The 15,004-nt window shown below is 37.7% G+C and overlaps 4 protein-coding genes and 1 long non-coding RNA gene across 6 annotated transcripts in view; 1 reads left to right on the top strand and 4 right to left on the bottom strand.

Moving 5' to 3' along the window:
- Positions 1 to 1,586: 1,586 nt before the first annotated feature.
- On the bottom strand, positions 1,587 to 3,253 carry LOC122713368 (EF-hand calcium-binding domain-containing protein 1-like). Of its 2 annotated transcripts, none has more exons than XM_043933743.1 (4): positions 2,928 to 3,253; positions 2,502 to 2,616; positions 2,050 to 2,303; positions 1,587 to 1,949 (listed from the first exon to the last, which is right to left on the bottom strand). In XM_043933743.1, exons 1-4 carry the CDS (start codon positions 3,251 to 3,253, stop codon positions 1,727 to 1,729), a joined length of 918 nt encoding a protein of 305 aa, XP_043789678.1. In that variant the 3' UTR covers positions 1,587 to 1,726. The 2 variants fall into 2 exon arrangements, with proteins under 2 accessions (XP_043789678.1, XP_043789680.1); XM_043933745.1 differs by having other exon boundaries at positions 2,976 to 3,253.
- A 40-nt stretch (positions 3,254 to 3,293) lies between these two features.
- Positions 3,294 to 15,004, top strand: part of LOC122713374 — a 32,158-nt gene continuing 20,447 nt past the window's right edge. Inside the window, exon 1 of the long non-coding RNA XR_006346483.1 lies at positions 3,294 to 3,425. This is a non-coding gene — a long non-coding RNA (uncharacterized LOC122713374). The remainder of the gene's footprint in view (positions 3,426 to 15,004) is intronic.
- On the bottom strand, positions 5,966 to 7,392 carry LOC122713373. The gene is made up of 6 exons (XM_043933750.1): positions 7,265 to 7,392; positions 7,109 to 7,145; positions 6,759 to 6,958; positions 6,422 to 6,638; positions 6,165 to 6,306; positions 5,966 to 6,098 (listed from the first exon to the last, which is right to left on the bottom strand). The coding sequence occupies exons 1-6, from the start codon at positions 7,304 to 7,306 to the stop codon at positions 6,005 to 6,007; spliced, it is 732 nt and encodes a 243-aa protein (XP_043789685.1). The 5' UTR covers positions 7,307 to 7,392; the 3' UTR covers positions 5,966 to 6,004.
- Positions 7,785 to 8,970, bottom strand: LOC122713371 (glycine-rich RNA-binding protein 3, mitochondrial-like). The gene is made up of 3 exons (XM_043933748.1): positions 8,787 to 8,970; positions 8,006 to 8,252; positions 7,785 to 7,920 (listed from the first exon to the last, which is right to left on the bottom strand). The coding sequence occupies exons 1-3, from the start codon at positions 8,884 to 8,886 to the stop codon at positions 7,905 to 7,907; spliced, it is 363 nt and encodes a 120-aa protein (XP_043789683.1). The 5' UTR covers positions 8,887 to 8,970; the 3' UTR covers positions 7,785 to 7,904.
- The window catches only part of LOC122713367 (RNA polymerase II degradation factor 1), a 3,428-nt gene continuing 876 nt past the window's right edge, over positions 12,453 to 15,004 (bottom strand). Inside the window, exons 2-4 of the mRNA XM_043933742.1 lie at positions 14,109 to 14,578; positions 12,745 to 13,172; positions 12,453 to 12,526 (exon numbers count right to left, since the gene is read on the bottom strand). Of these exons, the coding sequence (XP_043789677.1) occupies positions 12,493 to 12,526; positions 12,745 to 13,172; positions 14,109 to 14,578 (932 nt within the window). The 3' untranslated portion in view covers positions 12,453 to 12,492. The remainder of the gene's footprint in view (positions 12,527 to 12,744; positions 13,173 to 14,108; positions 14,579 to 15,004) is intronic.

Below are 15,004 nucleotides of genomic sequence, written 5' to 3'. Positions count from 1 at the left end.
ACGAGAATTATAAATGCAAAAACACGTAGAGACGATGAGGAAAAATAAGAAACAGAGAGAGAGAGAGAGAGAGAGAGAGAGAGAGAGAGAGAGAGGTAGAGAAAACGTCATTCCCACTTTGATGAATTAATATACGTATGATATATATATATATACAAATATATGTTATACATATGTACGTAAAAGACGAAATAGTATTTTATCTGACTGCTAGTTTCACGTCATAGTGAATGGATAAAATGTCATTCGACACACCCTCAGCAGATCTCAGCACTCTGACGAAACGAACGTGGATCGTTTATTTTTTATTCGCGCATAAAAGTCCCGATCGTTTCCGTGGAGCGCGTTTACGAACACCGGTGTTCACAGGGTACATCGGAAATCGGGATTCACGACTATATATAATATACGTAAGGTTCACAATGTTTAAAATAATAATAATAATATGTATTATTACATTCTTCGGGCGGATATCGGATTTTTTCGAATAAACTTATCAACGATTCCTTTTCTTTTTTTTTTTTTTTTTTTTTTTTTTTTTCTTTTTTTTCTTGTACAAGCGTTTCGAATCGCGATAATGTCCGGGATAAAAAATATATTGTACAATTGTTAGAGCACAAAGAATCGATGTACAAACGCGTTTTGAAGCTAAATTGAAATAATTTCTTCCCCTTCGCCTTCCTCCTCCTTCTTTGACCAGCGGATAATCTCTTTTCTAAATTTTTTCTCTTCTGTATTTAGAAGAGATAAAATTATTCGTTAAAAATCCGATCGCCTTCGGTACAATTGAATCTTTTAACCCCTGTTCCAGTGATTTATATCGTACAAAGAAGCCGCAATCGATTCGCGATGCAACCTGTGAACGCGCGAGCGCGTGCGTGTATATTAATTATTACAGAATATATATATAACAGAGTATATATATATATTATATATATAAATAAACGAAGAAGAAGAAGAGATATATATACACACAAAAGAAAAAAGGTACACGAGTGTATCCGTGTGAACAATGAAAAGATGGAACCTTGAGGTCGCGGCACGGGTCCCTGAAGTACCGGAAGTACCGCGACGACGAGAGCCGATATTTTGTTGCGCGTGCAGAGAAGTCAATTTTTTCGATTTACAAAATAAAAGAAGAAACCCCTTTGCATCACTGTAACATACCTCTAGAACGTTTCATAGTTTAAATTAGCCTTCGGGTTATCGATCGAAGATCGAGCACGTTCGATCGAATATTTTTCAAGGTTAAGGTCGAGATCGAAGGTGGAAGGAACGAATATATAATGATAGATAAGTTAAGAAAAGAAAAAAAAAAAAGAAGAAAAAAAAGGAAAAAAAGAAAAAGAAAAAGAAAAATAGGAAAAATCGAAGAGTGATTGAAATCGATGCTTGGTAATCCGAGGGTTAAGACTGATTCAGCAAACACGCTATAAGAAAACCAGATCGAGCGTATTTTGTAATTATGCTATTATTATTATATTATATTATATTATATTATATTATATTATATTATATTATATTATATTATATTATTATTATATTATTATTATTAATATTATTATTGTTTGTAATTACGATTACTATCGAATTTGTTTTTAATAAACGGCAGGTGCCATGATTACAAATCCTTTGAGTGCATTTTAATATCTTGGCTACAATTAATTAACCTCTATTATCTTTTTCCAGCGAAACATCCTTCCCCGGATCCATCGCCATATTCACTTCACGACTTTAACGTGGCAAGGATAGAAGCACAATTCTCCTCCGTGGATAGACACTGGCCAAAAGCTTCCAACAGCAATGGCTCCTCCGTTACACCCAATTTGTAATCCTGAAATGATATTTTCCCATCCCGATCCACGTCGAGTTTCTTCAACGCCAGCTCGGACAAATCTTTCACCGCCTCGTCAGGATCCTCTTCTCCCGGTTGCTTTATCAAACAATTCCTACCCGCATACAAATACTTGTTAATTATTATTCACTTCGTTCGAAAAGTAAGTGAATTTTAAATACCAAAAAAAAAAAAAAAAAAAATTTACATCTTACTTGAACAATTGAAATATTTCATCCTTCGTAATGAATCCATCGTTGTTCAAGTCGTACACTTTGAAACAAAATTCAATTTTCTCCCGTAGGCTGCCCCGAAGATACAGATCCAGACCCATGATCCATGGTTCCAATCTAATTATTCCCTCGTTCTCACGATCCCAGCAACAGAATATACGCTCCACCAACGTGTCCTCCGTGATCACTTTGAACGTGTTGTGCAATAACTCGCGAAAGATGGTTCTGTCGATACCCTGACAAACATTTATTTCTTTCGTAATCGAGTAAATATCAGACTCAAAAATATTTCTCTTATCTCATCTTATCGTAATTATATATACAGATTGAAACGAAAGCACGAGAAGAATCGGATAGGAATTGCACGACAATTTAAAAGAAAATGACAGACTTACGCAGACAACAGTTAATCCCTACAATTCTAATGTCGCTACCTCTGTAATTTGATTCGGTTGAGACCTCCTCCCGATAATAACCGATTGCCCTACTTGTTGCTGCCCTGGATTGATTAACTTCTTGTACAGTTTGCACAGATTATCCAATTCGGACCTATAACAAAAAAGAATATTAAAGTACGTACGAAAATTTATCATATTATATATATAAAAAAAAAAAGAAAATCATCTTGAAAGGAAATCATCGAATCACGAATTATTTATTATTCTTTGCATCTATTTTTTCGATCTTCCAAAGAATTCTGCGCCGCGCGTCTTCTTCTTTTAGNGAAAAAAAAAAAAAAAAAGGAAGAAAAGAAATATTCGAAAAAGAAGATTTCTTTCGCGTGGAAAGATCGGTCGATTGCCGACCCGCACGATAAACCATAAGCACGAAACAATGACAAATCGATTTCCACTCGCCACGAGAATCTAGTTTTCCTCTTCAACGACTCGATCAGCTTGACCGTGTACCCGGAGGTTCTTGCCGTGGCGGGCACCGGCATTCTCCTACGATGCCTCCTCCTGGGCTCGTGCTTTGGGCTGGCTGAGCCGCTCGTCTGCCTGTTGCTGTTCACCGATGCTTTACGACCGCTCATCAAGAAGATCGAGACACTTTTCATGAACGTCGCGCCGCCACGAAGGTTGACGGCGCCTTGTCTGTCGGCGCCGACGCCGACGTCGACGCTCACGCCGCTCCCGCGTTCCATTCGAGGTTTCGCGCTCGGCGAGAGGCTGCGTTCCCCGGACATCCGTCTGAAATTCTCGAACTGAGTCAGTATTCGGAATCGGGAAGATCGGCCAGTTCGCCCCGATCCGTTCGTTCTCAACGTCCTGTCGTATAATTGTTACAAACGTATTTCTCTTCTCTTCAGATGAAGATGGAAAGAAAAATTCTTCCCTCTTTCGAAACACTCGTTTCCGGTAAGTTGTGCATGCGATCCGATTCATATCCTCGATTTTGCAATTTTTTTTTTCCCTTCCTTTTTCTTACTTAAAAGCGCGCGTTCTGTTTTTTTTTTCTCTCTCTCTTTCGAGAAATAATTAATCGTTACGAATTTCGTGTTAAGAGTTTGAAGAAAATTCCTAGCTTGTCCTAATTCTTAGAAAGAGTGAGAGAGAGAAAAAAAGAGAGAGAGAGAGAGAGATTAGCGTGATCGGTGTGTTGATTGATTTGTTGGCGGAGAGCATGTTAGAAAATGTGTTTTCCTTGGCTCTAATTATAGGCAGGGAGAAGGGTGAATGCAAATTGATCGCGCCAAGACGATAGAAGCTATGGTTACGGATCGATTGATCAATAACACGCAACGATTTCATCGTTTTTCATTAGAAACCGAATCCGATGGTTATTGTGCTTCCTTCGAGTCTCTCGCGTGCCTTCACGCGATTCCACTGTAATCTAGGTTCGATCGAACGCATTTAAGGACAATTTGCTCGTCAAATGTAAATATCGTGCAATTTGGGAAATTGAAATTTCCTTCCTTCCTTCCTTATCCGATTATACTTATCTCCTTGTCTCATCGCGATACGATCCATTCGTATAAAAATTTGCATGAGAATTTGGATAAGTGGTTTTAAATATACTTTTTATTTATTTCTTTCTTTTTTCTATTTAAATTCGAGAGAAAATTTGCATATAAGCAAATTACTTCGTGCAACTATTTCGTGCAACATCAGATTTGAGTTGAGCTAGAAAAACTTTGTAAAGAGAAAAAAAGTGAAGAAAGAAAACATAAAAAAAATTCTTACTACGAGATCGTAAGCGAGGCAGGAATACAATAGTTGTTTCCTAATTGTATCGCTGCATGCCTGGTTACATAGTGCCTGGCATGCACTAATAAGCGAGAAATCAATTTTCAAGAATAATAATTTCCAATATAGTCGTTCCCAGAGTCGTGAAATTTTTCTTACGCCTCTAACTTTGCGTCACTCGTTCAATAGTCTCGATCTAGTATTTTGCTCGTATACGTAATTCATTTTTGATTTAAGATCTTTCAATTCAATTTGAGAAAACGACTGGAGTAGAGCTTAGCTTAGGAATAGTTTATAGTCGCAATAAAACGATAACAAATTAGGCCTATCATATCCTATGCCTCGCATAGGGTAATATAAAATGTATTAAACGTTGATACGTTGCACGTCGCGATGATTGTAATTTCCTGCATCGCCAGCCACGATTGCATCACTGGGCAGGCGCTGTTAAATTAAGCGAGAAAATTGCTTCAATTCTTGATGACGTATCATTGAAGGAAAGCGCGTTTTATCGCGTCTAACGGTAGAGCATAATGGATACCTCGAAGTGAATCGAATTAACTAATTTGAATTCAGATATCATAGGTGCAATTTCACACCAGATTAGATCGCGTCACGATAACAAACACCGTTGACTTTGAGCTCTCGGTTTAATTTCCTCAAGTTTGCATATGCACGCGATTCATGAATCATGCGAGTAGTTTCAACTATTGTTATTGCTAAGAAAAAGGAAAAAAAAAAAGAAGAAAGAAAGAAAAACGAGTAGAACAATAAATTTTCGAACACTGGTTTCAGAATTATATAGAGCACATAATTCGTGAATATTATCTTCAGACCTTTTTTTTTTTTTTTTTTATTTTCAAAAGAATATTCATCTATACGTTTTATTACCCTCATTGAAGATATTTATCTATAAAAATTTTGTAACAAAGTGCCGTCACGAAAGACACGATATATTTTACTCGAACCTTATTCGAACCTTATCTCGATTCAAAAAGGAAAGATAAGATTTTCTTTTGAGTTTAATCCTTTTCGATTATATTTATTTGGCTTCTTTTTGCAACTATATAACGATTGGATTAATAATAAACTTACCCCACAAGGAGAAGGAAACGACTTCGAGACGGTTTCTTTCTAGTTGCCACCAGTTACCTAACGGAATTGATCAAACTTTCTGCGAACGATAGCAAAATAGTTGTTTCGCTCCATCACGATTCTAAAGGTGGATGATTTTCTCAACATTCCGTTAAAATAGCGATTCGATTCTTCTCGCGCAAACTTATCCTCGAATTCAATCGATTATTTGGATGATGACAGTTTTCTTGAATTAAAAAATAATTCGAGACAACGAATGTCGCATAATGAATATAAATTTGGAAACGAGAAATGTGTTGGCTAGATCGATAGCGGAAGATACGCGGCAAGTTTGAATATTGCCACTTTGATTCAATATAAGGAAAAAGATAACACGATTTCGATGCTATATGGCAATATAAAAAAAAAAAAAAGATAGCTATCTTTTTTCTCAACACTTTTATTGAAAATATTGACATTTCGATTTTATAAAACATCGTCGAATTGTTATAAAATTATCTTTTTTACGAAGAGATATCGAGGCGATCGCAATTATTTTTTTTTTTTTTTTTATTTACAAATATATATAGCTATTATTTTAGAAATTTAATTAGGAAATCAAGGACTACGTAAAAGACGAGTAATCGCATTATTCCTTACGAATATTAATATATCTTTTAAAATATCGATACTTTCTTAGGTTGATTCATTGACGCAAATTTTCCAATATCATTCGAATTCGATTGATTGGACGATGTAGAATGATGCTTCCTATAAAATCGTTAATTAAAATTGCCATACGATATCCACAATTTCTTTCAATCACCTGCTGCTCACCTGCAAAGCCTGTCAAAAACGCTTCGAACGAAAGTCACGTGTTTCTGGATCTCCATCATCACATTGTCCAGTGTCTGGGCTACGTTCTTCACCTTCCTCAGCTCCTGTTCGTTCATCGATTCGATCCGAGAGACCGGAAGTCCTCGAGAAGGAGAAGACGCGTCGATTAGAAAAATACGAGAAAATACGATAAAATATCTCTCTTCGCTACGTTTCTTTTTTTTTTTTTTTTTTTTTCTTTTTTTCTAAATAATTACTCGAATTCTCCCGATTCTCGTTCTCTTGGCTACCCAATTGCTCTAACGAATTTGAAAGATTTCCCAGATTATCGTTCTTTGTTACAGGTTTGACGGAAGTCTGTGACACGCTCATCCCCATCATCTCGTTGATCGTATGATCTATGTTCTTCAACGTGACGGTTCCGTCTCGAACCAGCTCCATTAGGATCATGTTTAGCTCCTTGAACAATTGGGTCTGAAACATTAACCTTTTAATTAATCGCTACGATGATTCGTTTCTTTCCAAAAATATCCAATTTCAAAAAGAGAGAGAGAGAGAGAGAGAGAGAGAAAAGATGTAATCTTCGAGACTTGCCTCGTGTTGCACGAGATTGCTCAAATTAGGAAAATCCGTGAGAAATTTCTCGATCTCCTCGCTCCCCAATAGAACAGCCTGCTTGATCACGATGTCCTTGATGGCGTTCTTTAACTGAGAATCTTCATTTCCGGTGAACTCGCGGTCGGACACCCGATGAACCCTTGCGCTCCTTTGTTGATCGACCTCCGTTTGATTTTCTTCAGATGGAAGAAAGAGATGAAAAAGAAAGAGGAAAAGAAAAACAAAGAAAAAGAAGAAGGGACAAAATTTTCTCCCATTCTTCCATCTTTCCTTACACCTCAACCGTTAATACGTTAATCCTTATAATACCGTTAATCCTCTCTTACCTTTAGATTCTAATTTGGCAAAGGAACCATAATGTACCTACAACATTTATCGATCGTTATTTTCCATCGTTAAATTTCGTTTTCGAAAGCGAGAGTGAGAGTGAGAGCGAAAGAGAGAGAGAGAGAGAGAGAGAGAGAGAGAGTTTCTTTACTCACTTGTAGGACGATTAACAGCAACGTGATCGCGGAAAACTTCATTTTTTCATCACTTTCTTATCGCGGTGAAAACGGAGGACAGTCGATCGTCGATCGTCGGACGATAAGACGTTGCATGGAGTAATGACAAGTGCCGACAGGGCGATCGATTTTATAGCGGGCAACGCGTGCGGTTAAACACACTTCTGCTATGCAGTGTTTTCTAAACATCCCTCGCAAACATCCCGATAAAATCGAACTCCGTTATTCGATATGACGAATCGTTCTGAATAGTTACGTCGAGTAACCAAACGTTTTCGCGGCGCAAAAATTTTCTTTGATCGCGGCTCAATGAGTTTGGAATGAATGATCAACGGGCATGATCAATCATGCGTTCCAAACGAATTATAATTCCTTTACACAATAAAACAATATAACAAAATAATTTATTTCACGTTTCGTTAGGGATAAAAAAAAAAACGATCTTAAGCTTAACGAAGAATGCTTTCGATTAAGGTCATTAAAAAAGAGAGGCGTTTGATTCATTTTTTGTTACAAAAGTTTATTTAAATAATTAAAATAACACATTATATGTATATATAATTGAGCAACACGGTCTGTTGTCGTTGTCGAAAGAAAATTGACTATCCAAGAAGCCTGCTCATCGTCCAAAGCCTCTGTGAACGGAACGAGATAACTTGAAAAAAAATATTCTGCACGAACAATATACATACACGAAACATATGGAAGAAGAATGCGTACCCGGTCCTTGAGCCGGCGAAAGCAGCGCTTCCGAACGGGGAGCTAATAGCACCAGCGTGAGCGGAGCTGTGAGAACCTCCGAAGCCGCCTATGGGAAAGCCACCGTATCCAACGTATCCACCGTATCCGCCGTATCCACCGTATCCACCGTATCCACCGTATCCACCGAGTCCACCGAATCCACCGAAATGGCGGTGAGGATCTGGATTTGCCTCTCTGATCGGCCTCGATACTGGACTCTCCGGTACTGGAGCACAAAAAAATGTTTCTTATCTCTTTAAATATATTCGAAAGTTTCTTAAGCAATTGCCCCGAGGCTATTCGATTCACGAAATGTACATAAATAAATAATCGAAAGATTAACGAAAGAAGAGAGGAACGATTTCGATGACCACTTTAGGCAGGGAAGGTCGAAAGTAATTTTTACCCGACCGTTAAAAAGATCTTGCGGAGATTCACTAAACGATGAGTCAGATCGACAATAGTATATTTCGATCCCGTCGATGTGACGCGAAGCATGTTAATCATTTCACGTTCAAGAATATAACTATATACAAAGAGATATGCAAAGGAGAAGCTGTCATATGACTGTTAAACAAACACAAACGAAGGGGAAGGAAATAATACGAAGCTATCGATTCGAATAATTATCTTCGTACCTTTCCCAATTATAATATTTGTAATTTACAAAAAGGAAGAAAAAAAAATTTATTCGTTTATTTCTCTCAATTCAACTCAACTCTTGCAGGAATGCAAACGTTTTATCTCGATTATACCGTACCTTGTTCCCCGGGAACAGCGTCCTGTTTTGCGGCAGGGTGAACAGGGTATGCGATGGCGCCAGCCAACATCGTAACCAGAACGATTAGCGCGATCTTCATGGTTGAACGCTTTATCGGGAGGAAATAACAAGTTTACTGGACTAGTTAGCACAAGCTTCTTCGAGTTTCGAGTGCGAAGTGACGATGAGAAAATCTGGAGGGCGGCCTTTATATAGAAAGCGTCCCGATCGTGTTGGGATGTCCCGCCACGGTTTACGTAGGTACCAAACGGGTATTCTTGCCGAGGAACGGACGAATCTCATTAGCACGGACAACCTTTTCATTGTGTGAACACGGTTGGACACGGCTTAGCGTTTACCCAGCCGGTCATCGAAAGTTAAACAGCTGGACGACTATCAACGATGATCCAGCGATATTGCATCCCTACCTTTTCGTGCCACCAACCAGTTTCGTTTCGCTTCGATTATCGAAGGCGGATGAACTTGGTGGAGAGCTTTCTTTTTATTTCTTTTTTCTTTCTTTCTTTCTTTTTTTTTTTTTTTTTTTTTTTGGTGTATCTCCAAATATTTCTCGTCCAATTTCGCAACACCGAAATTAAATCACTTTTGATGATCAACGGATGTCTTATCTTGGGTTAATTTTTTTTAATAGATATTTCTCTGTAAGGTTTGTTTGGATGGATAACAAAATTTCTAACCTTTATTAAATTTTTCTTTCCGTATGATGATTATCCTATAATGAGGATCTTAATGCCTATAAAAAAAAAAAAGTTTGTTCGTTATTGAGAAATGTGACGAGTGGGAGAAGAAGGGGAAAGAATTATTGGTGAACAGATATTAATATATTTATTGTTATTGATAATTAATATATATTATTGTTATTGATAATATAATATATTATTGTTCTTCGATTTTGGTGGATTAGGAGGGAGGAAATCGAAGATTAAATTTTGTTTTAAATTTGGTCTTTATTTACAAAATATGGGTTAATATGTCGTTTCGTTTCCTTCACTTTTCGTCTTTTTTAATTCGTTGAACGGAAGAGTCGAATTTTATATCCTGATTTCTATTTAATTCTTTTATTTCGTATCGAGCAATCAAGGGGATTTAAACGCTAAATCGTACGATCAAATAAATTTTCCATTTTATTTCAAGTAGCGTCTTCTGTCTAGCTCAATACGTTGCGTAAAAGTGTTTTATTTGGTATTAAATTCTTGATTTTCGTCAAGGCATCAACATAAATACGAGACTACGTGGGTGGAAAATTTCTTGATGAAGCCGTTGATCGAGACGTTAAATTGAATTTTTTAGAAACGAGACGCACGTACGGAATATAAATTGAAAAATTCCCGTGAAAAATTATCATAATAATTTTATTACGCGTGGAAAGATTCTATGTGTACTGCGTGTTAATCAAGACTCGGGACTCGGGCTGGGATTCCCCGTACGGGCCGTCATTTTATCGTCGTATAACTCCTTCTTTCCTAACATTGGGTTAGAGCGATTATCTTCAGATTGAAGTGATAATCGATGCCATTGTATATATACGACATAAAAGTAAGAAAGTTGCTTTGGAAAAGTACAGCGGATAACGATCCTCGATCCCAAGTTAAAACTGAGAAATGGAAATTGCGCAAACTTGTCGAAAAAATTGATAAATCCTTGAAAACACTTTTGAAGGCCGAGACAGGCAACGCTTCCTGATGATTAATTTATTCAAAACGGAAGACGATTATTCAAAACGGAAGACTATCGTAACGCCATTTGATTTTTAACGCGCTGTAAAAATTTCTTTTAAACAGTGGAACTTTTTCTCGTTTAAACGTTATATCGATTTTTTATTCTTACATTTCTCGATTTTGTTTCGAAGAATCTCGAAGAAAAATGAATGATATTTTGCAGAATGAACGTATAATGCGCGTATAATATGAGAAATAGCGGAAGAATCGCTTATTCAAAATTATTCTTTCACGATCAAGATTCGATTCAAGATTTCGTGATATGAACGTAGGCATACTATTTCTCATGTCCTTCATTTTTGAACGAAAAGATTCCACAGTAGGAAGTAACTATACCACTCGATGAATCACACCAACGTTCTTTTTTTACCTATAGAAATATTTCTACCAAGCAACTAATAGCTTTATATATAATCTCAAGGTTTCGAAAAGAGTACGATGAATTCCGTTTAAAAGCTATCTAATTCGACTGTTTAGCGAATCAATTTGATCCGTTCAGAAGTGTCGCTTCCTCGAGTTTGTATTTTTTCATTTTTTTTTTTTAAACACACGTTAACACAGTTAAACGGAATTGCATCGATGGTAAAACCGATTTTATCTTACCACGATTCGTAGTTCGATGCTTTCAAGAGTATCAAATCGTCGAGTTCACGGCAAAAGAAATTACTTTGGTACTTTGTTTTGCACAATAATTTTTACACGATTAATGATATTATTAAAGGTGATACGATAAGTTACTTTGGACAAATATTTGGATGACTCGTTGGTAAAATTTGCTCGTAAAAAATTTTTTTTATTTGTTTTATTATCACCTCGAAACTAAGAAATTAAACTAAGTAATTAATGGTAAATAAAAGATTGGAAAGAAACATTGAAAGTTAATCGTAAACTCGATAGCATAAAGATATGGATAAATGTCTGTTAAAGGAAAGATAAAGCTGCGTAACGATGAGTGACGAGTTTTCGTTTCTTAGAAACGATTAGAGGGTGCGCATGGGTATGCCGTGTCGCTTAATGACCGCCTCTTCCAGAAACCAATGAACGGCAGGGTCAATGTTTAACGTCCTTGCCGGTGTCCAGTCACCAGCCAACTTTATTTTTCCTTAAGTCAGAGTTACGGATCTTGGAAGTAATAATAGTTGGTTCCATTGAAAATGTTCGAAACTCGATTTCACTTTGAGAATAAATTTATTTTCAACGTTTCTCTCGCGAAGAATCGAAGGGATCCTTCCTCCCGCTGAAAGACGATTCGATTACAATATTTTTTTACTGGAAATGAACGAGCTCTCCCCCTCGGTAAATTCTAGAAAACCTGTATTCGATTCGTTTACTTTTCAACACACTCTATGTAACGAACGAGATTAACTTCGATCGATACACTATACTCTTCGATGCGATGGCAGTTAGAACGATCATGCGAACCCTTCACTCTTTAATCTCTCCTCGAGGATGGTATAAAATATTGCACTAGTCCTTACGCTACGAAAAAAACCTAATTCCTATATATATTTATATATATATATATATATTCCCTTACAATCTACAAATTTTAAAATTACGAAATTACAAACTAAGTACATACGATTATCCACTTACTAATCATGATTAAGGAAGAATTGTTCAAAACGAATATACCGGTAAAGGGTAAGCACAATTTCTCTACCAACGTACCGTTTCGACGAAATTCTCGGCGATACTCACACAGGGGATGAATAAAATCGATTCGCATTATAGTTAAAATCTATAAAACGGAGCGTCCACTTCGGAGAGACGATTGCTCGATTGCTCGTACGGAGCGACGATGGGGGAAATAGAAAAGTGGAGCGCGTCGTCGTGGGTGCTCTCTCTCTTTCTTTCTCTCTCTCCTGTCTGCATGTTAATGTCCGATGGAATATTGATCTTAACGGTATCGATAGGTCGGACACGGCCAACACCGTGCCGTGCCCGATCGATCCCATTACGACGATCTACTCTTCGGCCACCGGTGTACGCCGCTTTTTCCTGTTGGGTGAAAATCGTTGGGTGAATACACGCGCACAGTGAAACGCGATATCACGTATGGCGAGATAACTATCCGCTATTTCGAATATCAAAATATCTTTTAGATCCTATCTCTTAGATCGAATCTTCTCTCTCTCTTTCTCTCTCGCGTATTTTTTTTTTTTTTTTGAAATAAATGCTTCTTTCTCGAAAAATATCGTCCGTAATTGAAATCTTACCCGTTGGGGGATCCACCGTAAGCAGTGGCGACCGAGCTCGCAACGCCGCCCTTCCCGGTGGAGTAACTGTTGGCGATCGCTGTTACGGCTCCGGGGGGGGATCCTCCGGAGGATCCAGATCGGCTGGACCCGCCGGGGAAGCTGAACACCATGGGGAAGAAGTTGTTCAGGTTCGGGTAGTTTTGCCGACGGCGACTCCCTTTGAAAGGGATGAAGGGGACGGATGGCTCGTCGTCGTCGTCCTCCTCCTCGTCGTCCTCTTCGTCGTCGTCCACCACGACCACCGGTGTCTTCTTCGTCTTCTTCCCATGCTGCGCCTTGGGACGATTCGGTTGGGACACTTCTGTGTTCGTGATCACTGGCTCCGCGGCTGGGGTCACCGCGGCTGCCTCGGTCGTGAACACGGGGACAGGTTCCGGTTCCGGTTGCTCCTGCGTAATCGTGTAATTATTTATTTGGAATTTTCTCTTTTAAACTCTTGTATGTCTGAATGTTCGATCGCGATTCAATGTTCGTTTTAGGGAATATTTTGAACATTTTGAACGTTTTATTCTCCTGCGTAATTATTCGATTATTTATTTCGAATTTTCTCTTTTAAACTCTTGTATCTGAATGTTTCGATTCGTTTTAGGGAATATTTTGAACATTTTGAACGTTTCATTCTCCTGCGTATTTATTCGATTATTTATTTGGAATTTTTCTCTTTTAAACTCTTGTATCTGAATGTTCGATCGCGATTCAATGTTCGTTTTAGAGAATATTTTGAACATTTTGAACGTTTTATTCTCCTACGTAATTATTCGATTATTTATTTGGAATTTTCTCTTTTAAACTTTCGCGTATCTGAATGTTCGATCGTTTTAGGGAATATTTGAAAAAAAAAGAGAAAAATATTATTTTATTTTCTTGCGTAATTATATAATTATTAATTTGAAATTTCCTCTTTCCAACTCTTGTATCTGAATGTTCGATCGTTTTAGGGAATATTTTGAACATTTTGAACGTTTTATTTTCCTGCGTAATTATTTAATTATTTAATTGGAATTTTCTCTTTCAAATTTTCTGAATGTTCGATCGTTTTAGGGAATATTTTGAACATTTTGAACGTTTTATTTTCCTACGTAATTATTTAATTATTTAATTGGAATTTTCTCTTTCAAACTTTCGCGTATCTGAATGTTCGATTGTTTTAGGAAATATTTTGAACATTTTGAACGTTTTATTTTCCTAAAATTTAATTATTATACAATTTAATTATTCAATTATTTATTTGGAATTTTCTCTTTCAAACTTTCGCGTATCTGAATGTTCGATCGTTTTAGGGAATATTTGAAAAAAAAAGAAAAAAATATTTTGAACAGTACCTGAGGAACACTTTGTTGCTTATGTTGATGCTGCTCGTCTTCCTCTCGATGTTGGTCATCACCCTGAGGCTGAGGATGATTCGCTTCATCGTGTGGACGATGTTCGTCCTGTTGAGGACGCTCGTTGTGCTGATAATCTTCCTCCTGTTGCACCTGATGTTGCTCGTCCTCGTTGTAAGCCTCGTCCACCTCTGGGGCGGCTTGCGCCTCCGCGCTTGACACTTCCGGTTCCTCGATCGGTTCCGGCCCGTTGCTCAAATGGGGTGGCTGCATGCCACCGAAGAATGCCTCACCGCTCACCGCGTTCCCTTGCGCGAAAACACCGGTCGCCTGGCCACCGTGATTCGAACGACGAACGGGTCTGTAGTATCCGGTGAACATCATCGCTCTCTGAGGATACGGGTGCACGGCTGTCCTCTTTTCCCGGAGGAACACTATAGGATTTCCGTAAGGATCTAGCATCACTGAAACTATCGACAATTGGATTAGATTCGATGATGAACGATTCGGGAGAAGGTTGGATTTCCATACAAAGATCTATCGTCACGATTGAATAAAACAATGGATGGATTCAGAAAAAAGATTTAGGATCGTGAAATTGGACGAAATCTAGATCCAATAATGATCCAGATGATCCAGAAGAAGATTATAGGATTATTATAAAGATCAAACGTCAGGATTGAATAAAATAATGGATGGATCCAGGAGGAGGATCTAGGATTGAAACTATCGACAATTGAATTAGATTCAATGATGGGTGATTTAGGAGAAGGTTATAAGATTTTCATAAAGATCTAACGTCACGATTGAATAAAACAATGGATGGATTCAGAAAGAAGATTTAGGATCGTGAAATTGGACGAAATCTAGATCCAATAATGGATGATCCAGAAGAA

Source organism: Apis laboriosa, unplaced genomic scaffold (assembly GCF_014066325.1).
Source record: "Apis laboriosa isolate Shangri-la unplaced genomic scaffold, ASM1406632v1 scaffold23_cov150, whole genome shotgun sequence".
In the NCBI taxonomy this organism is placed as follows: domain Eukaryota; kingdom Metazoa; phylum Arthropoda; class Insecta; order Hymenoptera; family Apidae; genus Apis; species Apis laboriosa.
The sequence above is the reverse complement of the archived record's forward strand: the minus strand, read 5'-3'. Positions and strand labels throughout refer to the sequence as shown.

Bases quoted from the DNA above. Each gene is read 5' to 3' on its own strand.
- LOC122713371 (XM_043933748.1), bottom strand. From the start codon at position 8,886: ATGAAGATCGCGCTAATCGTTCTGGTTACGATGTTGGCTGGCGCCATC. The intron at 8,253-8,786 runs GTACGGTATAAT...TTTGTGCTCCAG, and splicing joins CGCTGTTCCCGGGGAACAAG to TACCGGAGAGTCCAGTATCG.
- LOC122713373 (XM_043933750.1), bottom strand. From the start codon at position 7,306: ATGAAGTTTTCCGCGATCACGTTGCTGTTAATCGTCCTACAA. The intron at 6,307-6,421 runs GTAATTATTTAG...CTCCTTCTCGAG, and splicing joins CGAGAATCGGGAGAATTCGA to GACTTCCGGTCTCTCGGATC. The intron at 6,099-6,164 runs GTGAGCAGCAGG...ACGATTTTATAG, and splicing joins GTTTTTGACAGGCTTTGCAG to GAAGCATCATTCTACATCGT.
- LOC122713368 (XM_043933743.1), bottom strand. From the start codon at position 3,253: ATGTCCGGGGAACGCAGCCTCTCGCCGAGCGCGAAACCTCGAATGGAA. The intron at 2,617-2,927 runs GTGGCGAGTGGA...TTTTTGTTATAG, and splicing joins AAGAGGAAAACTAGATTCTC to GTCCGAATTGGATAATCTGT. The intron at 1,950-2,049 runs GTAAGATGTAAA...GTATGCGGGTAG, and splicing joins GAAATATTTCAATTGTTCAA to GAATTGTTTGATAAAGCAAC.